This window comes from Schistocerca cancellata, chromosome 12 (genome assembly GCF_023864275.1).
Source record: "Schistocerca cancellata isolate TAMUIC-IGC-003103 chromosome 12, iqSchCanc2.1, whole genome shotgun sequence".
Classification (NCBI taxonomy): Eukaryota; Metazoa; Arthropoda; class Insecta; order Orthoptera; family Acrididae; genus Schistocerca; species Schistocerca cancellata.
The window spans coordinates 124,374,603-124,394,385 of NC_064637.1; the positions used below are offsets into that span (position 1 = coordinate 124,374,603).

General features: G+C 42.2%; 1 protein-coding gene across 1 annotated transcript in view; it reads right to left on the reverse strand.

Annotated features, from left to right (window-relative positions):
- The window catches only part of LOC126109509 (ectopic P granules protein 5 homolog), a 343,395-nt gene that overhangs the window by 240,269 nt on the left and 83,343 nt on the right, over positions 1-19,783 (reverse strand). Inside the window, exon 10 of the mRNA XM_049914531.1 lies at positions 14,311-14,552. Within this exon, the coding sequence (XP_049770488.1) occupies positions 14,311-14,552 (242 nt within the window). The remainder of the gene's footprint in view (positions 1-14,310; positions 14,553-19,783) is intronic.

Below are 19,783 nucleotides of genomic sequence, written 5' to 3' on the forward strand. Positions count from 1 at the left end.
AGTAAGAGCATATGGACTATCAGACCAATTGTGTGATTGGATTGAGGAGTTCCTAGATAACAGGATGCAGCACGTTATTCTCAATGGAGAGAAGTCTTCTGAAGTAAGAGTGATTTCAGGTGTGCCGCAGGGGAGTGTCATAGGACCGTTGCTATTCACAATATACATAAATGACCTGGTGGATGACATCGGAAGTTCACTGAGGCTTTTTGCAGATGATGCTGTGGTGTATCGAGAGGTTGTAACAATGGAAAATTGTACTGAAATGCAGGAGGATCTGCAGCGAATTGACGCATGGTGCAGGGAATGGCAATTGAATCTCAATGTAGACAAGTGTAATGTGCTGCGAATACACATAAAGATAGATCCTTTATCATTTAGCTACAAAATAGCAGGTCAGCAACTGGAAGCAGTTAATACCATAAATTATCTGGGAGTACGCATTAGGAGTGATTTAAAATGGAATGATCATATAATGTTGATCGTCGGTAAAGCAGATGCCAGACAGTACGCTTGTTCGCCCACTGCTTGAATACTGCTCAGCAGTGTGGGATCCGTACCAGATAGGGTTGATACAAGACATAGAGAAGATCCAACGGAGAGCAGCGTGCTTCGTTACAGGATCATTTAGTAATCACGAAAGCGTTACGGAGATGATAGATAAACTCCAGTGGAAGACTCTGCAGGAGAGACGCTCAGTAGCTCGGTACGGGCTTTTGTCAAAGTTTCGAGAACATACCTTCACCGAAGAGTCAAGCAGTATATTGCTCCCTCCTACGTATATCTCGCAAAGAGACCATGAGGATAAAATCAGAGAGATTAGAGCCCACACAGAGGCATACCGACAATCCTTCTTTCCACGAACAATACGAGACTGGAATAGAAGGGAGAACCGATAGAGGTACTGAAGGTACCCTCTGCCACACACCGTCAGGTGGCTTGCGGAGTATGGATCTAGATGTAGATGTAGGTGTACCTCCGGTAGCTGAGTGGTCAGCACGACAGAATTTCAATCCTAAAGGCCCGGGTTCGATTCCCGGCTGGGTCGGAGATTTTCTCTGCTCAGGAACTGGGTGTTGTGTTGTCCTAATCATCGTCATTTCATCCCCATTGATGTGCAAGTTGCCGAAGTGGTGTCAAATCGAAAGACTTGCACCCGGCGAGCAGTCTACCTGACGGAAGGCCCTAGTCACATGACATTTTCATTTACTCTAAGTAATAATTCATCACACATTTTCTGTTTTGTGATCCACATTTTCTGTTTTGTGACCTGTTTATGTTCATTATGATAAAAGTTTGGTCAACCCAAAGAGGATAGCACATTATAACACATTATCTACCAGTAACTCTTAATTGTTTCTATCAGTGCAACAATATAAATTCAACAAATTTGTCTTTATCGAATTTAATTTGCAGTGTCTCGTTTTTTTTTTTTGCATGTTGATGAGATACAGCTGCACCACTTGCGGTCCCCTTCCTTGCAAAATTTCGAAAGTGTTCCTAAATAAATTTAGCAGTAGCTTTCTTCTTTCTTCTCTTTGGCCTCCATCCCATATCTAAATGGGGTCAGCCTGTTCTTGATTTGGCATGTCAGTAGTGAGGAGGGCCAGATATCCTCCCCCCCCCCCCCACCCCCCCCACCCAGGATGGAAATTGGGTACCTCATCTATTTGTGTCTAGTACGAGCCAAATGAAAGTGAGAGAATGCGTTCAATATGTTTGTGAATGGTGTAACAGTCAGAACCTGAGTGCCAGCCTGGTATTCACCTAGCTGGATGTGGGAAACCATTTCAACACTACACCAATGCTACCTGGTACACTAACCCTCACTGTCATTTGACCTGGAGCTGATGCGCCCTGTCAAATCCCAAACACAAAATGCTAACCCACATGGTTATTCAGGCAGCTAAGTCTAGCAGTGGATTTATCTTGCGAAAATCAGTTACCACTTTCAACTTTCCTGCCACTTTGTTGCAATTAGGAAAAGGGACAAAGTTGTCTGACTTCACTTGCACTTAAAACAATTTAATTTACACTGAAAATAAATAATATTGGCATAAAGTTGAGTGATTAATTTCGGCCGTGAAGCCGTGTATTTAACATATTTAAATGATTATTAATCTCCACCAAAAATAAAATTTACAAGAACAAAAAGTGATAGGTGCCTCATGTGGCCCTGATCTATCTGCAGGACACATATGAAAAATAAAAGAAGATTAGCATACACTGATACCTTAGCTACCTGTAGTGATCCATGCCATTCATGCAGGGGCATGTATCACTTACGTCAAATACAAAGTTCAGAGTAGAAGTGTGTGTGATCGCAATTAGTTTGTAAATGTCAGCCCACATACTGGGGGAAAATATCATGCAACAGGTGCAGAGTCTACCTGCTGGATAGCATTTGTAATCTCCACAGAGCAAGGAAGAATAAAGGAGCTCTGGTACCATGGAAGAATTCTGGCACCAAAGATGATGAATATGATGTATATAAGCAATTGTTATTATATACTGTTCACAGACATGTTAACAAGAGGTCTTTGAGATGGTAATATTAGATGGTTCCCATGTAACATGTAACCTTTTGTGAAAGTTTGTGACAACATACAGAGTTAACTGGAACCAATCTACACTTTATTTAAGTAGAGAAGCAGTGTTTAATTTTACAGACATTTCATTAATAGGAATCTACACAGAAGAAAGAAGTTTGATGCTGAGGAAGAACAGAGCATGGCATAGGTGGACCTGAGATTAATCACAAGAGTTGCAAAGCTGAATATCAACACCAATCTACTAAGGGTGTATTAAGGTGGCAGTGTTAGGTGTAGCTGCATGGAGTAATAGTTCTAGAACAGACATCACTCAAGCAGTCGATACAAAGCAAAAATAGCTAAATACAGCAGTAATTAGCGACTAATAAACACTCCATATCCTCAGTGGAAATGAGGAAGAATTACAGGGCCTGTAACATGGAATGAACAGTCTATTGAGCACAAAAATGGGCTGAGAGTAAATAAAGGAAAAACGAAAGAAATGAGTGGCAGAGACAAGGTTACTGATAAAATTGGGGAAGGCACTGGATTTGGGTAATCCATGAGTTAATGTTAGTCATAGTGCTGTGTGGTGTAATGGTTAGCATTCTTGCCTGGTAAGGCCTGGGTTCAAGTGCCAGCTGTGGCACAAATTTTGACTCATTTCTTCAGTTTCCATCATTTTTGTAGATAAAAATGGGACTCAAATGTCTCAAGGAAAATTTAATTATAAGCTAAATTTAGCATCAAAATCGAGGACCAGGAAGTAGGTGAAGTTAAGGAATTATTCTACTTCTGAAGCAAAACAGAGCATGAGAGACGAAGTGAGGACATAAAAAGGAGACTAGCACATGCAAACAGGACATTCTCATTCCTGTGCAAGAGAAGTCTATTACTATCAAACATAGGCTTGAATCTGAGGAGGAAAGTTCTCAGAGTTTACATTTGGAGCACTGCATTTTATGATAGTGAGTCACAGACAGTGGGGAAGCCAGAACAGAAGAGAACTGAAGTTTCTGAGATATGGTGCTACAGAAGGATGTTGAAAATTAGGCAGACTGATAACATGAGGAATGATGAGGTTCTCCACAGAATCAGCAAGGAAAGGAATATATGAAAAACAATGACGAGAATAAGGGATGGAATGGTAGAACATCTGTTAAAACATCAGCAAATAACTTCCATGCTACTAGAGGGAGTTGTAAAGAAGAAAAACTGCAGGGGAAGACAGAGTTTGGAATTGAAGATGTTTGGTGCAACCACTACTCTGGCACGAAGAGTTTGGCACAGGAGACGAATTCAAGAAATCCACATCAAACCAATTGGAAGACTGATGGACAGTATCCAAGTTTCATTTACATGGAAATCAATCTGCGTGTTTTTTTTGTTAAAACATTTAGCAGGTGTTTGGAAAATCCCCTCTTAATAATGGCAGTACACAAATCAGGATGGGAGAGCTCGGAGAAGTTCCATGATCCTCATACTTCTGTTAAACCCTCTGTTTATTTCATTTAACTGCTCATCAGGAGAACAGTATCTGTCATTTTTCATACAAAAAGCATGAAACGCAATATCAATTAACTTTCTGGCAAACAATATGCACTCAGAAAAAGACCACACTTTTTGGTCATCGGTCTTTTCTCCTAGGCCAACCACTTAATCACTGTGATTATTTGTTGGATGTATCCAGACTTCGCTCTTCTACAACAGTTTTTAGTCTCTACAGTTCCGTCAAGTATCATGAATCATGAGAGTTATTCCTTCATGTCTTAACACACATCCTATAAACAAAGCTGTTCTACTTGTTCATGTTTCCCACAATGAAAGGAAAGCTAGAGTAGGCGTCAATTACGGGGAGCCAATAAGTACCTAAAAAGGGTCCCGCAAAGTCAGCATGAATGCGCTCCCAGGGCTTTTCAGGCGAAGGCCACGGTGACAAAGATGACTTCGGGGCAGCGGCCTGTGACGCACAAGGGCGGCAGGCAGCGACCATGTGTGCTATTTCAGAGTCGATGCCAGGCCAGTACACATGACGGCGCACCAGAGATTTTGTGCGAGACACACCCCAGTGCCCTTGGTGAAGGAGGCGCAAGACCGAAGCACGCAAAGACGCAGGTAGCAGAACACGTGGCAAAGCATTGTCAGTGGAGAGGAGGATAACACCATCCCTAGCCGTGAGGCGGTAGCGCAAAGCGTCGTAGTTCCGCAACGGATCAGAAGTCGTAGCAGACGGACGATCTGGCCAGCCCTTCTGAATACAGCGTAAAACCCGGGAGAGGGTAGGGTCAGAACCCGTAGCAGCCGCCAGCCTGTCCCCAGTGATGGGGAACCCGTCCACAACCCGCTGCTCGGCAACATCCAGGTGGAAACACAAAAGTTCGTCCCTATCAAATGCCTGATCAGGACCCATGGGAAGGCGAGACAGAGCATCAGCATTTGCATGTTGAGCCGTTGGCCGGAAATGAATCTCATAATTGAAACGAGACAATTAAAGAGCCCAACGCTGGAGGCGGTGTGCAGCCTTGTCGGGAAGTGACGTTGATGAAGGAAACAAGTGGTTTGTGATCCATAACAAGATGAAATTTTGAGCCATAGAGAAAAACACCAAACTTATGAAGAGCATAAATAATGGCCAAAGCTTCTTTCTCAATTTGAGAATACTTTTTTTGGGCATCCGTGAGCATTTTTGAGGCATAAGCAATGGATTGTTCTGAACCGTCAGAAAAACGGTGCGCAAGGACTGCACTGACCCCGTATTGAGAGGCGTCTGTGGCAAGAACAAGATGTTGGCCAGGTCGATAAGTAGCCAGGCACAGGGCCTGTTTCAGCAGAGTCTTCAATTTCTGGAAAGCCACTTTGCATGACGCGGACCAGTGAAAAGGCACGTTTTTATGCAACAGGCAATGCAACAGCTGAGCCACCGAAGCCGCAGACGGTAAAAACTTGTGATAGTATGCTATTTTCCCCAAGAAGGCCTGCAGTTGCTTAACAGATGTAGGGCGAGGAAGGGCATCGATCGCAGCGACAGTTTGCTGAAGCGGACGAATACCATCCCGAGAGAGTTGAAACCCCAAGTACGTGACAGACGACTGAAAAAAATTGTGATTTATGAAGATTACACTTAAGACCAGCAGTCTGTAAGACATGAGAAACTGTGCGGAGATTTTGAAGATGTTCTTCAGTGGTGGAGCCAGTGACAACAATATCGTCCATGTAATTGATACACCCAGGGACAGGGAGCAATAATTGTTCCAAGAATTGCTGAAAGAGAGCAGGGGCGCTAGCAACCCCGAATGGCAAGCGTTGGTACTGATAGAGGCCGAAAGGCGTGTTAAGGACCAGAAACTGCCGGGAAGCAGCGTCGAGAGGAAGTTGATGATAAGCTTCTGACAGGTCAAGTTTAGAAAAATACTGGCCTCCAGCAAGTTTAGTGAACAGATCTTCAGGACGGGGCATAGGGTAAGTGTCGATGAGGCACTGAGCATTTACAGTGGCTTTGAAATCGCCACAGAGACGAATATCACCATTTGGCTTAGCAACGACAACGACAGGGGAGGACCACTCACTGGAAGTGACAGGAAGCAAGACCCCTGAAGTAGTGAGACGATCCAACTCCCGTTTTACCCGATCATGAAGGGCCACAGGAATGGGCCTAGCCTGAAAAAACTTAGGCCGAGCAGTGGGTTTGAGCGTGATATGAGCTTCAAAGTCGTTTGCACGCCCTAACCCAGGAGAAAAAAGGGACAAAAATGTTGTCGACAAGGAATCCAGTTGAGCATAAGGAATAGCATCAGAGACAATATTGACAGAGTCATCTATGGACAACCCAAAAACGCGAAAGGCATCGAAACCAAAAAGATTTTCTGCGGTGCTCTGGTCGACCACAAATATGGAAACAATGCGAATGGCGGATTTGTAAGATACCTCAGCATTAAACTGTCCCAAGAGAGAAATCTTCTGTTTATTGTACGTTCATAATTGCCGAGTGAGAGGTGACAGGAGTGGAGAACCCAACTGAAGAGACGTCTGAGAATTAATTATAGTGGCAGCAGAACTGGTATCCACTTGCATGCGAACATCTCGACCAAGGATTTAGACAGTGAGGAATAACTTCCCTGAAAGGGAAGAAGTGCAATTGACAGACAACACAGAATCAGAATCAGCGTCATGTTCATGAACATCACGTATGCGGTCGGATTTGCAAACGGAAGACACACGACCTTTCTTTTTGCAATTGTGACACACAGCCCAACGTTGGGGACAATCCTCGTGTGAATGTTTCGTAAAACACAGCGGACATGAAGGAAGTTGCCGGGGGTTTTGCTGGAATTTCTTAGCGGGTTGTTTACGGCTAGGCCAAGGCTGCGTGTGGGAGCACACTGCGGCCACGTCGTCCGGCGGGGACGCGCCGTACGCGTCGTCAACAGCGCACAGAGGTTGCATTTCCCCGACATCACCCCACGTCTCTATTTGCGCTCCAGCGGCGCAAGAAATTTCAAAAGACTGCGCAATGGAGAGAACTTCATCTAGAGTCGGATTCGCCATCTGAAGGGCACGTTGCCGAACTTCTTTGTCGGGCGCCGACCGGATAATAGCATCCTGTACCATGGAATCGGCATAGGATTCTTTGTGAACATCAGTCACAAATTGACACTTTCGACTGAGGCCGTGAGGTTCACCAGCCCAAGTGCGATAGAATTGATTCGGTTGTTTTTGACAACAATAACAGGCAACATGAGAGGCTACCACATGTGTTTGCTTTTGAAAATAGATAGAGAGAAGTGAGCACATTTCAGCAAAGGACAAAGACGCAGGATCCTTCAAAGGAGCCAATTGCGACAACAACCGATACATTTGAGGTGAAATCCAGGAAAGGAACAGCGACTTACATGGTTGTTCGTCCGTGACATGAAATGCCAAGAAGTGCTGTCGAAGACGTTTTTCATAATCAGACCAGTCTTCCGCCGTCTCGTCGTAAGGAGGAAAAGGAGGTATAGCCAACGACGAGAAACGCCCCGCATTTGACGCCGCGACGAAATCGCGAATCGCCGCTGTTAGAAGCGTTTGCTGTTCAAGGAGATTTTGCAATAGTTGCTCGACAATAGCCAAGGAACCCTGTGGGTCAACGGTGAAAAGGAAAAATCCACTACCTCGTCGCCAATTGTTATAACGTCAAGTTTAACACATATAAGTCACTGAGCAAGTTGACAAAGCAAGACATGTGAACAAGGTAACATTCGAATGAGCACTGAGTCCCAGTCTAGTGGCCGCTGCTCGGCTGGCCGCTTAGGTGGCGCAGCTGCTGCATGGCTGCCAGACAGCGCCGCACGTACCGCACGTAGAGGACGTGCGTAATTGCGCGGCGGCGCTTTGAATGATCGGCGAGTCACAACACTTTCTTTCATTTCTGCCATTGCTTCTTCTATATACAGGCTGAACAGTAGGTGAAGGGAGAGGGGGGTTTGGGAGGAAGGACAGGTTGCATCTATGTCTTACACCCATTTTAATCTGAGCACTTTGTTTTTGGTCTTTCATTCTTATTGTTCCCTGTTGGTTCTTGTACATGTTATAAAAGGTGTGCCAAGTAAATAATGGGACCAGTGTTACAAATGTGATTTACTGTAAACAATGTTACAACTAAAATTTATCCATTTCAACATTCAAACCTCCCAGATCTATACACCGCTGCACCCATGTCTTCCATTGTTCAAGGCTGTAGGTCATTTATTATCATCCCCTTCAACAACTCTGCAGTTACTGCTTTTACCTCTTCCTAAGCTGAAAATGTGTTCCTTACAATGCACTTTTCACTTCTGGTAACATGAAAATGTCACAGGCTGCCAGTTCTGGTGAGTGTGGAGGATGTTTAAGCACTGTAATGTACAATTATTTTCTGGAAATTTACTTCAGTTCTTGAACTCACAGATCGACCAGGATGTTCATCATTTTCAGCCACTTCTCAACTTTCTGAAAACTGTTTGCACCATTCAAGAACTCACACTCGTAACAAAGCATTATCTTCAAACACCATTTTACCATATGAAAACATTCTATTAATCTCATGAGGAATTTGATGTTAGTGCACTGTACAATTTTTAAGTTCACCATCGTCATGGCCCTACTACTGAGAAATATCCTCTACAACCCAAGCTCTAAAGCAAATTAAAGTGGGTAAAAAGACAAAACAAATGGTAGCTACTTTTGAAGGTTCAAGATCAACTGCACTTCAACATGAACCTCCCTTCATATGGCTGTAAGATACGAGGTGTGCTGCCTTGTTATTTAATTGTCACATCTCATATATTATCCCTCTTACTCCTTATACCCCTTTTTCTCAAAATTTCAAATATCTTGCACCTTTGTTGACAAATGTTTTTTCTAGACCAATTTTCTAGAACAATTTTCTAGGACAATGTCTCGGTTTTTGTTGTCTTACCTCCATTATCATGCACAACACCAGAACTGCCCCTATGATGTCTTTTCCCTTCCTAACATCAAACTTACAAGTTGCGATCAAAAAGCATTGATAATTTTTTAATTTCACTGGCTTTATAAAAACAATTTACAAAAAAAAAAATTATCTTGTTGGTATGCATATACCTGATGTATGTATGTATTTTCAGCTGTTTTGAACATTTAATTTACTGTTGACAGATAAAAAGGTTATACGTGTTTTTGAGTGCTCAGCAAATGTTTACTTATTGAAAAGATGGCTCAAAAACATGCATTAAATTTTGCTTTAAAAATAGAATAAAGTGCAGCACTGCATTTGAAATGTTGACTGTGGCTTTTGACTAATGCACTATGAGTAAGACAACAGTTTATGAGTGGTATAAATATTTGAAAGAGTGTCCAGGCGATGCTCAAGATGACAACCAATCTGGAAACCCTTGCAATTTGATTACTCTTGACAGTATGGAAGAAGTAAAGGAAATGGTTCTGGAAAATCACTGAATCACCATCAGAGAGGTTGCTGGTAATGCTAGTGTAGCCTTTAGCTCATGTCAAGCAATTTGTCATGGGCAGGAAACACGTAGCAGCAAAGTTAGTTCTGTAATTGTTGAATTTCAATCGAAAACAACATCAAAACCAAGGCCCAATCATCCCACTCCAAACTGCCTAAGAAGCCTAGACCAAAAAAAATTCAGCAAGGTCAATCACATCTGAAGGTTTTTCTCACTGTTTTCTTCGATTATAATTATGAGTTCCAGGCTTATTTTCATACAGTCATTAAGCCCCATTCACATGAAGCAGTCAACAATAATGACCAGAAGTCTTGCAAAACAACTCGTGGAAATTGCATCAACATAATGGTTCCACTCACTCCTCAATCCTTGTTCATGATTTTTTGGCAAAAAACAATGCCTGTTGTTTTGCCTCATCCACCATATATGCTGGACACGGACCCCTGCAACTTCTTTTATTTCCGATGCTGAAAAAAACCACAAAAGGACGTCATTTTGTCACCACTGGTGAGATAAAAACAGAATCACAGAAGAAGCTGGAAGCCATAACAAAAGGTGAGTTACTGAAGTGCTTCCAAGATTGGAAAAAGACCTGGCATAAGTGTATTATATCTGAGAGGGATTTCTTTGAAGTGGGCATAGTTGATGTTGATGAATACCGTATTATCGAATATAAGCCGCACTCGAATCTAAGCCACACCTGAAAAAATGAGACTCGAAATCAAGGAAAAAAAATTTTCTCGAATCTAAGCCGCACCTGAAATTTGAGACTCGAAATTCAAGGGGAGAGAAAAGTTTTAGGCCGCACCTCCAAATCAAAACAAAGTTGGTCCATTGTAAATATGAGACACGATTTAGGTCGAATGGATGATGATACAGCTACAGTAGTTTGGTTCGAGTCGTAAGCTTAGCAGTTAAGCTTTACCAGGTAGCCATTGCTATGCGTCAGGCACTCCGTCCGTATTTATACGGGTACCCTTCCTTTTTCACGTGCTTCATCTGGTTTGAATTGATTGCTTATTTTTCTTTGATGTGATAAGTGCCGTCCTCTTTGTTGTAGGTGTTTACGTCACTCTAAGCTAAAAATGTATTACTGTACTGTGTCATGCTTTGTTTGTTGCATTCTGTGTTTACGGCCTGTCGCCGCTCGCGGCATGGCTAGCTTTTGTGCATGCTAACACCGATTACAATTTAAAAAAAAGAGAGAGAGGAATCATCTCATTAGCGAAACAATGGCAAGAGCCTGCTATTTGTTGTTACTTACACTGCTGCTTTCTTTGATAATGATCAACAAGAACCAAATAATAGAATGCGTACGATAGAAGATGTTCTGAATGAGAGTTTAGCGAAAATTTTTCTCCATTTGAAAATCTTTGCAGTCGCCTCTTTAGTACAATACATTCTGCACAGAAATTAGAGTCATCTTAGATTTAAAAATCTAGTCAATTGCCGTGCTTCATTTCTGACTGTATCAGTATTAGGCATAAGAATAATACGAATATAAAAATGACATGATATGTATATTCTTCCGCATTTGCTGTTGTCTCACTCTAGTTTCGTAGTTTATTAGGCAGACAGGTTTTAAATGAGATAGCAGCAAACACAAAAGAATACATGGCAAAATGTTTATATTCGTATTATTCTTATGGTGACGATAATATTGCATGTGATTCACAATTCATAAAAGTTCCTATTAGCAACCATCCCTTCTCACAGGTAAGAAAAAATTCAGAACATAGAGTTGGCCATATTGACAAACATCCCGAACAGTCTTCCCAGTCAGATTTTCGTAGTACATTGAAATGCTGCTACATTCGAAGATGAACCATACTTAATTTGTATTTACTTCATTGGATAATGTATGAAAATGCAGTGGTCGAAACTTGGGGTGGAGAAAAAAGCTCGTCTTCCACCTTCTTTTTTTTTTTTTTTTTAATTTATTTACTGACGCAGAGGTTTTGGCGCCAGTGTTTATCTTTGTGCCTGCAGAGCATGCCTGTGAAACACTACATATATTCAACGACAGAGGTTACTTGTGGTGGCACCTACCAACATTTTTCAGAACTTCCACTTACTTTGCACTCGATTCTAAGCCGCAGGCAGTTTTTTGGATTACAAAAACCGGAAGAAAAGTGCGGCTTAGATTCGAGTAAATACGGTAGAACAAAGTGCAGCACTGCATTTGAAATATTGACTGTGGCCTTTGGCGAATGCACTGTGAGTAAGACAACAGTTTACAAGTGGTATAAATATTTCAAAGAGTGTCCAGGTGACACTGAATATGACAGCCAAACTGGAAACCCTAGCACATCAATTACTCACGACAATGTGGAAGAAGTAAAGGAAATGGTTCTGGAAAATCACTGAATCACCATCAGAGAGGTTGCTGGTAATGCTAGTGTAGCCTTTAGCTCATGTCAAGCAATTTGTCATGGGCAGGAAACACGTAGCAGGAAAGTTAGTTCTGTAATTGTTGAATTTCAATCAAAAACAACTTCAAAACCAAGGCCCAATCATCCCACTCCAAACTGCCTCAAGAGCCTAGACCAAAAAAAATTCAGCAAGGTCAATCACATCTGAAGGTTTTTCTCACTGTTTTCTTCGATTATAGTTATGAGTTCTAGGCTTATTTTCTTACAGTCATTAAGCACCATTCACATGAAGCAGTCAACAATAATGACCAGAAGTCTTGCAAAACAACGCGTGGAAATTGCATCAACATAATGGTTCCACTCACTCCTCAATCCTTGTTCATGATTTTTTGGCAAAAAACAATGCCTGTTGTTTTGCCTCATCCACCAAATATGCTGGACACGGACCCCTGCAACTTCTTTTATTTCCGATGCTGAAAAAAACCACAAAAGGACGTCATTTTGTCACCACTGGTGAGATAAAAACAGAATCACAGAAGAAGCTGGAAGCCATAACAAAAGGTGAGTTCCTGAAGTGCTTCCAAGATTGGAAAAAGACCTGGCATAAGTGTATTATATCTGAGAGGGATTACTTTGAAGTGGGCATAGTTGATGTTGATGAATAAATAAAATTACTTCACAAAAAACAAAAATTTCCATTACTTTTTGATCACATCTTATATACACATCTAACAAATACTCTGTTTTCTATATCATTCCCTGTATATTATTCTTCTCAGCAACTTAGATGTTTGAACTGTTACACTGGTTGTACAATAGTTCTCACATACAGGGTGTTACAATAAGGTATGGCCAAACTTTCAGGAAAGATTCCTCACACACAAAGAAAGAAAAAATGTTATGTAGACATGTGTCCGGAAATGCTTACTTTCCATGTTAGAGCTCATTTTATTACTTCTCTTCAAATCACATTAATCATGGAATGGAATCACAAGCAACATAACGTACCAGCGTGACTTCAAACACTTTGTTACAGGAAATGTTCAAAATGTCCTCCGTTAGCAAGGATACATGCATCCACCATCTGTCGCATGGAATCCCTGATGCAGCCCTGGAGAATGGCGTATTGTATCACAGCCGTCCACAATACGAGCACGAAGAGTCTCTACATTTGGTACCGGGGTTGCGTAGACAAGAGCTTTCAAATGCTCCCATAAATGAAAGCTAAGAGGGTTGAGGTCAGGAGAGCGTGGAGGCCACGGAATTGGTCCGCCTCTACCAATCCATCGGTCACCAAATCTGTTGTTGAGAAGCGTACGAACATTTCGACTGAAATGTGCAGGAGCTCCATCGTGCATGAACCACATGATGTGTAGGAACATGTTCTGGCAGCACAGGTAGAGTATCCCGTATGAAATCGTGATAACGTGCTCCATTGAGCGTAGGTGGAAGAACATGGGGCCCAATCAAGACATCACCAACAATGCCTGCCCAAATATTCACAGAAAATCTGTGTTGATGACGTGATTGCACAACTGCATGCGGATTCTCGTCAGCCCACACATGTCGATTGTGAAAATTTACAATTTGATCACATTGGAATGAAGCCTCATCCGTAAAGGGAACATTTGTACTGAAATGAGGATTGACACATTGTCGGATGAACCATTTGCAGAAGCGTACCCGTGGAGGCCAATCAGCTGCTGATAGTGCCTGCACACGCTGTACACAGTATGGAAACAACTGGTTCTCCCATAGCACTCTCCATACAGTGACGTGGTCAACGTTACCTTGTACAGCAGCAACTTCTCTGATGCTGACATTAGGGTTATCGTCAACTGCACGAAGAATTGCCTCGTCCATTGCTGGTGTCCTCGTCATTCTAGGTCTTCCCCAGTCACGAGTCATAGGCTGGAATGTTCCGTGCTCCCTAAGACGCCGATCAATTGCTTCGAACGTCTTCCTGTTGGGACACCTTCGTTCTGGAAATCTGTCTCGATACAAACGTACCGCGCCACGGCTATTGCCCCGTGCTAATCCATACATAAAATGGGCATCTGCCAACTCCGCATTTGTAAACATTGCACTGACTACAAAACCACGAGCGTGATGAACACTAACCTGTTGATGCTACGTACTGATGTGCTTGATGCTAGTACTGTAGAGCAATGAGTCGCATGTCAACACAAGCACAGAAGTCAACACTACCTTCCTTCAATTGGGCCAACTGGCACTGAATCGAGAAAGTACAGTACATACTGACGAAACTAAAATGATCTCTAACATGGAAATTAAGCATTTCCGGACATATGTCCAAATAACATCTTTTCTTTATTTGTGTGTGAGGAATGTTTCCTGAAAGTTTGGCCGTACCTTTTTGTAACAACCTGTGTAGAGTACTCATTATCAGATGACACCAATGTAAATAGTAAGAATCCTCACCGACAGAGCTGTCCGGCCGGTCAAGGTCCTCGTCAGCGTTGTCTGGAGATGCCAGGTGGAGCAGGTAGTAGAGGTGCCAGAGCGTGGGCAGGGACACCACAGAGTAGGGGATGACAGCGAGGAACTGCCACGTGCCCAGCCCTTGAGACGACAGGATGCCGCGCGTCGCCCGCAGGAAGAACGCATCGTACTCCGCCTGCAGGCGGAGTGCGAGTGCCGGGTCCACCCACCGGCTGCCGTTCCTGTGACCGAATTATATATGTAGCTTATTCTGTAAGCCAACGTAATTAAACGCTTGTGGATGTGGACCATGATCAATAAATGTCGTATAGAGTAAGTAACCATCTTGGAAAGAACAACATTGCAATTGGCTGGAGACACAGATAGAATGACTGTTTTGGAAATAATTTCTTATCCAAAACAATCACATAAATTTCAAAATAAATAACCAATTTAGGCTGAAATTGGGCACCATCAGATCTGCAAGACACATAAGTTTGTAAGTTAAAATAAAAGAGTTGTGTACATAGTTCCGCGTAGTCAGCGCGTACACAACTTTCCCACTAGAGCATGCCCCGCTAAGCACAACAGCGCAGGCGCAGCGCTCGTATGTCTCCGCACTACAAGATGGCGAGATCATAGAGACGGACCAAATTCTGCTTCCGCTGATCCGCATATTAATATGTAACGCAGCCAATGAGATTGCTGCTAATGTAGACCTTTTCTCCTCGCGGATCACACTCGCGCAGTGATACCTGAATGGGCAAGGTATTATAATGAGTGCACAGACCTCCGATTAGTCAGTCTGCATTTGTCTGTACCAGTCTGCATTAGTCTGTACCAGTCTATAGTCAAGTTTCAGTCTGCACCTAATAACATTATCATATTCCCGTACATAGCCATGAAGATAAATGTATAGACACTTTGTCAAGTATCAGAGATCTGTGAGAATAAGATTAACGTACCAAGACCAAAGGAACTTCAGATTGTCAATTGTAAACCGCATCCAGAATCAAGTTATGTAATGTCTATGTTATTTATTATTTTAATAAATGTGTGTGAAAATTAATCAAGTTCTGTTTAAAGTTGGTCACCGTCAATCTGCTACTCTAAGCGTGCAAAGTGGCATTTCTATCGTCTGACCAAACGGCAGAAGATAAACATGCCACAATAAGGCCACGAGACATATTGCTGACACTCGCCTACTTCGTTAGAGCGACAAGTCAAATAATCTAATGGTGTGTGTACCGAAGGTCTTACAGTACGCACACCACAAAAGTACTGTAGATTATGTCAAAATTAAAATACAGTGAAATAAACTAAGGTCATACCATAAAACAGATGCTGCGGTTCAATCACATTTTCAATGAATATACATCAGGAGGGATCCTTACGTAAAGGCTAATCTCTAGGAGGGTAATCACTAACTATTCATTTGATGTTGGTGTATTTCGACAGAAATTTTTAAAGAGTGTACATAAGGGAAGTGGGCTACAATGTAACATGTGGCACAGAGTAACATTTGGATTTGTGTGCAAGTTACCATGTTGGTAGCCTTGTGTTTAACCTGTTTATCAGAGTAATTTGTTAACACTTTTCACCAGTGTGCTTTGGACATGATTAAAATTCATCTTTGAGAACGAAGTCTTTAAGGACAGCATTGTTATACAAAACATTCTTGGACTTCTTGCCATGTCAATTCAGAGTAAAACCTTGAGTTTTGGCAGTTTCCACCATCATCTTTGTTAGGAGCAATTGGCTCTCAAAATTGCTTCTGTGGTGGCTTATATAGCCCATACACGGCTTCTGACTGATCGGCAGTTACGTCATGCCATTGCAGGTGGTGTCAACTTCTGTGCTGGTGGCGCTATGGCTCCTGCCATAGTATAAACATTGCGAAGAATATCTCTGGTTCTTCTCTGCATCGAGAGCTTGCTTCCACACACCGCTACAATTATATCCGCCATCATGGTTGAAGGACAGAGCGAGGTGGTGCAGTGGTTAGCACACTGGACTTGCACTCGGGAGAATGACTATTCAGACCCGTATCCAGCCATCCTGATTTAGGTTTTCCATGATTTCCTTAAATCTCTTCAGGCAAATGCCAGGATGGTTCCTTCGTAAGGGAACCGCTGACTTACTTCCATATCCTTCCCTAAACTGATGGGACCAATGACCTTGCTGCTTGGTTCCCTCCCCACCCAAATCAACCAAACAACGGTTGAAGGTTTTCTCACACACTCTTATTCTTACAGCCTCTTTAATTATAGAGATTCAGTATGTGGGAGCCTGGGACAAAATTTGTTTTGTGAGGCTGTGCTCAGCAACTGCCGACTTCTCCAATTCCTGATTTTTAATATGCTACTGATGTTCTACACAGTGGTTGGAAATGGTGCAGATAGAAAGATAAATGTAATTGTATCCACACTCATGTGGGATGCTGTAATCCCAGGAAATCTGAGGCCAAGACTATCCTTAACAGAGTGTAGCATCTGCTTTATCTTCTTATGAGGTCAGAAAACAGATCTGATAGCTCATCTACCCAGAACTCTGCCTATTTTGCTGGATATAGTGCTACAGAAGGGAAGGAATGCTATCGATGGTTCAGCATGTGAAAATTCAACATTTACACATTTCCTTTTCTTGGAGAACACTAACTTGATATTACGTGACCCATGAACAAGTACTGCAGATGATTAATTTTGGAATCCAAGCGGTGCTCATGACAAACGATTTTCGCTCTGTGTACCCGTGTATTTATAGCACTCTCTTATGCAATGGATGGTAGAAACTTCGGGTGCTAAGATGTAAATCAGTGTGCATTGGCTTGCAGTACACCGAGTGGTCAAAACATCCATCTGAATTTTGTTGTACTATAGTTCGCTTCATTTAGGAAGGCGACCCATTTTTCAGCCATTTTGCACATCTCCCTCCATTGACTGCATGCAACAAGTAAGATTCATTCTCTCTCCAAACTGCTACCTGCTGTTTACAATTAGAATGCATTGATGAGGATGACGTTTAGTTTGTGGGGCACTCAACTGCTCGGTCATCAGTGCCCATACAAAGTCCTAATTTTTACACAGTACAATTTTTCACACAAACCAATCGAGCCACTGTCACAAATGATGATGAAGAAATGATGAGGACAACACAAACACCCAGTCCCTGGGCAGAGAAAATTAGACTGCGTGAATCACTCTCCTGCATGCTGCCCTATTGCCGTACTTCAGACAATGCAGTTTCATATACAGAGCGACCGAATTATTCATTCAGTTGTCAATGTTACTTTCTTGTACCAGTATGACTGTGAATGTGTCCCTGTAAATGTTTTAGTGTGACTGCCAAATAAATATGTCAAATGATGGCAATAAATGTGAAGTGCTTCACAAACAGGCGATTAGGTTTTTTGCCACACTTACAAATTTTTCAAATGTGGACTCCTGTTTTTGACATTTCAAAGAAGCATGAGCAAACCGTTCGGGCACGTGTCATCAAAAGAACTGTATAGATCATAGTAAATGACAGTGTAAGAGCTGTAGAAACATCAGGACAGTTGGGTATCATATCACCCAGAAAGCTTCGAAACCTGTAACATAAATGGATGGTTTTGACAATGATATTTTAAAGCACTCCATGTTTGAAACGTATATAAGCAGTGAACACCCGACATCATAAAAATTTGTTACAATTATGTAAGACAAAATTGGCTTCAGAGCTAGCACTTCGTCAAAGCAAATAATTTTAAAAGACATTGATTTCAAAAATGTTAAATAGAGTGTTTTTAATTGAAAGAGGTAACATAGCTACTGCATGAATCATATCGCTTATAAAGATGCACAACGCATCACCTTGATGAAACACGGGCAAGTCAAAATCATTCCATGAATACTTGCTGGAAAATGAGTGACTGCACTGGCTCTTTTAAAGTTCCCATAGGAATAGGTTCACAGATAATTATTCTGCTTGCTGGCTCTTCTTCTGGTTTTATTCCTGAGATTAAACTTGTATGTACATGTAAAAAAGAAGTAACATTCGGAAATAAACACTGTCATTTTCAAGAAATGGTTCACTGAACAATTCTCGCCATGCATTATTTCAAGGTTGATCATTGTACTTAGCATGCCAGTAATCATTCAGCTGTTACAAAGATAACAGTAAGCAGAAACACCAGGAAACCAGATACAGTGCTCTGATTTAAATAAAAATATTCCGCACATTATAAGCCAGACTCGTACCAAACTTCTGCAGCTTGTTGATTTATACAAGTCACGCAACAGAAAGTGCAAATTTGACTTTCATGCATCTGAATGTCGTCACAAAGTTTTACATTTCCCCAGATATCACTGTAGATACTGACCAGTAGCCGGATAACCTCAGAAGATGTCTCCTGCAGATAAGAGACAAAACATTAGGTGGAAATTGTATACATTGACCACGGCCTCTCAGCCTCGAAGTTTCAACTGAAGACAACACCGGCCGTGAAAGCCTAGATTGTATGATTAAATGCCTCTACAGGGAGGAAATGTCAGTTTTGGTACAGCAACTGGAGGGACTGCGCATGAAGAAAGCACAGCAACTGTGTACACTTACTTTCCTGCTACGCTGCCACAACACCATGACAGTGCCGAAGTTTCTGAAGGCGAGGAGAACGTTTCACACGGCGCAAGCCAACCGTATTTACAACCGCATGGAACTAACAATGCTATGGAAACGAATTCACCACACGCGGCGAGAACTAGCGGCAACTAGCAGTAAACTGTTACATCTCCATTTATATATCAGCAACATAATGCAGTATTATGACTGGAATAAGGTGGACTGTCTAGCGTTTAGGACAATGGAGCTCAGTGCAGAAATGGCAACTAATACGCAAAAGAGGAAATTCGATGGTCTACAGAAAGGTAGAAGTGAAACATCAGTCGCTGGCAACTCTCAAACTGTGGTTAACATGTCTGGGAGAGAATTAACAAAAGAGGAACATTCAGTTCTATCGAAAGGAGGCAACTTTGCAGTCACGTCACTAAAGGTTCCTACGGAGGACATTACAGCAAATGTGGAGGCAGGAATATGTTTGTTATCATCGCATTCCGCAGATGTAATCAGAACTAAAACAGCCAGAATATTGTTGTTGTTGTTGTTGTGGTCTTCAGTACTGAGACTGGTTTGATGCAGCTCTCCATGCTACCCTATCCTGTGCACGTTTCTTCATCTCCCAGTACCTCCTGCAACCTACATCCTTCTGAATCTGCTTAGTGTATTCATCTCTTGGTCTCCCTCTACGATTTTTACCCTCCACACTGCCCTCCAATACTAAACTGGTGATCCCTTGATGCCTCAGAACATGTCCTACCAACCAGACCCTCCTTCTCGTCAAGTTGTGCCACAAACTCCTCTTCTCCCCAATTCTATTCAATACCTCCTCATTAGTTATGTGATCTACCCATCTAATCTTCAGCATTCTTCTGTAGCA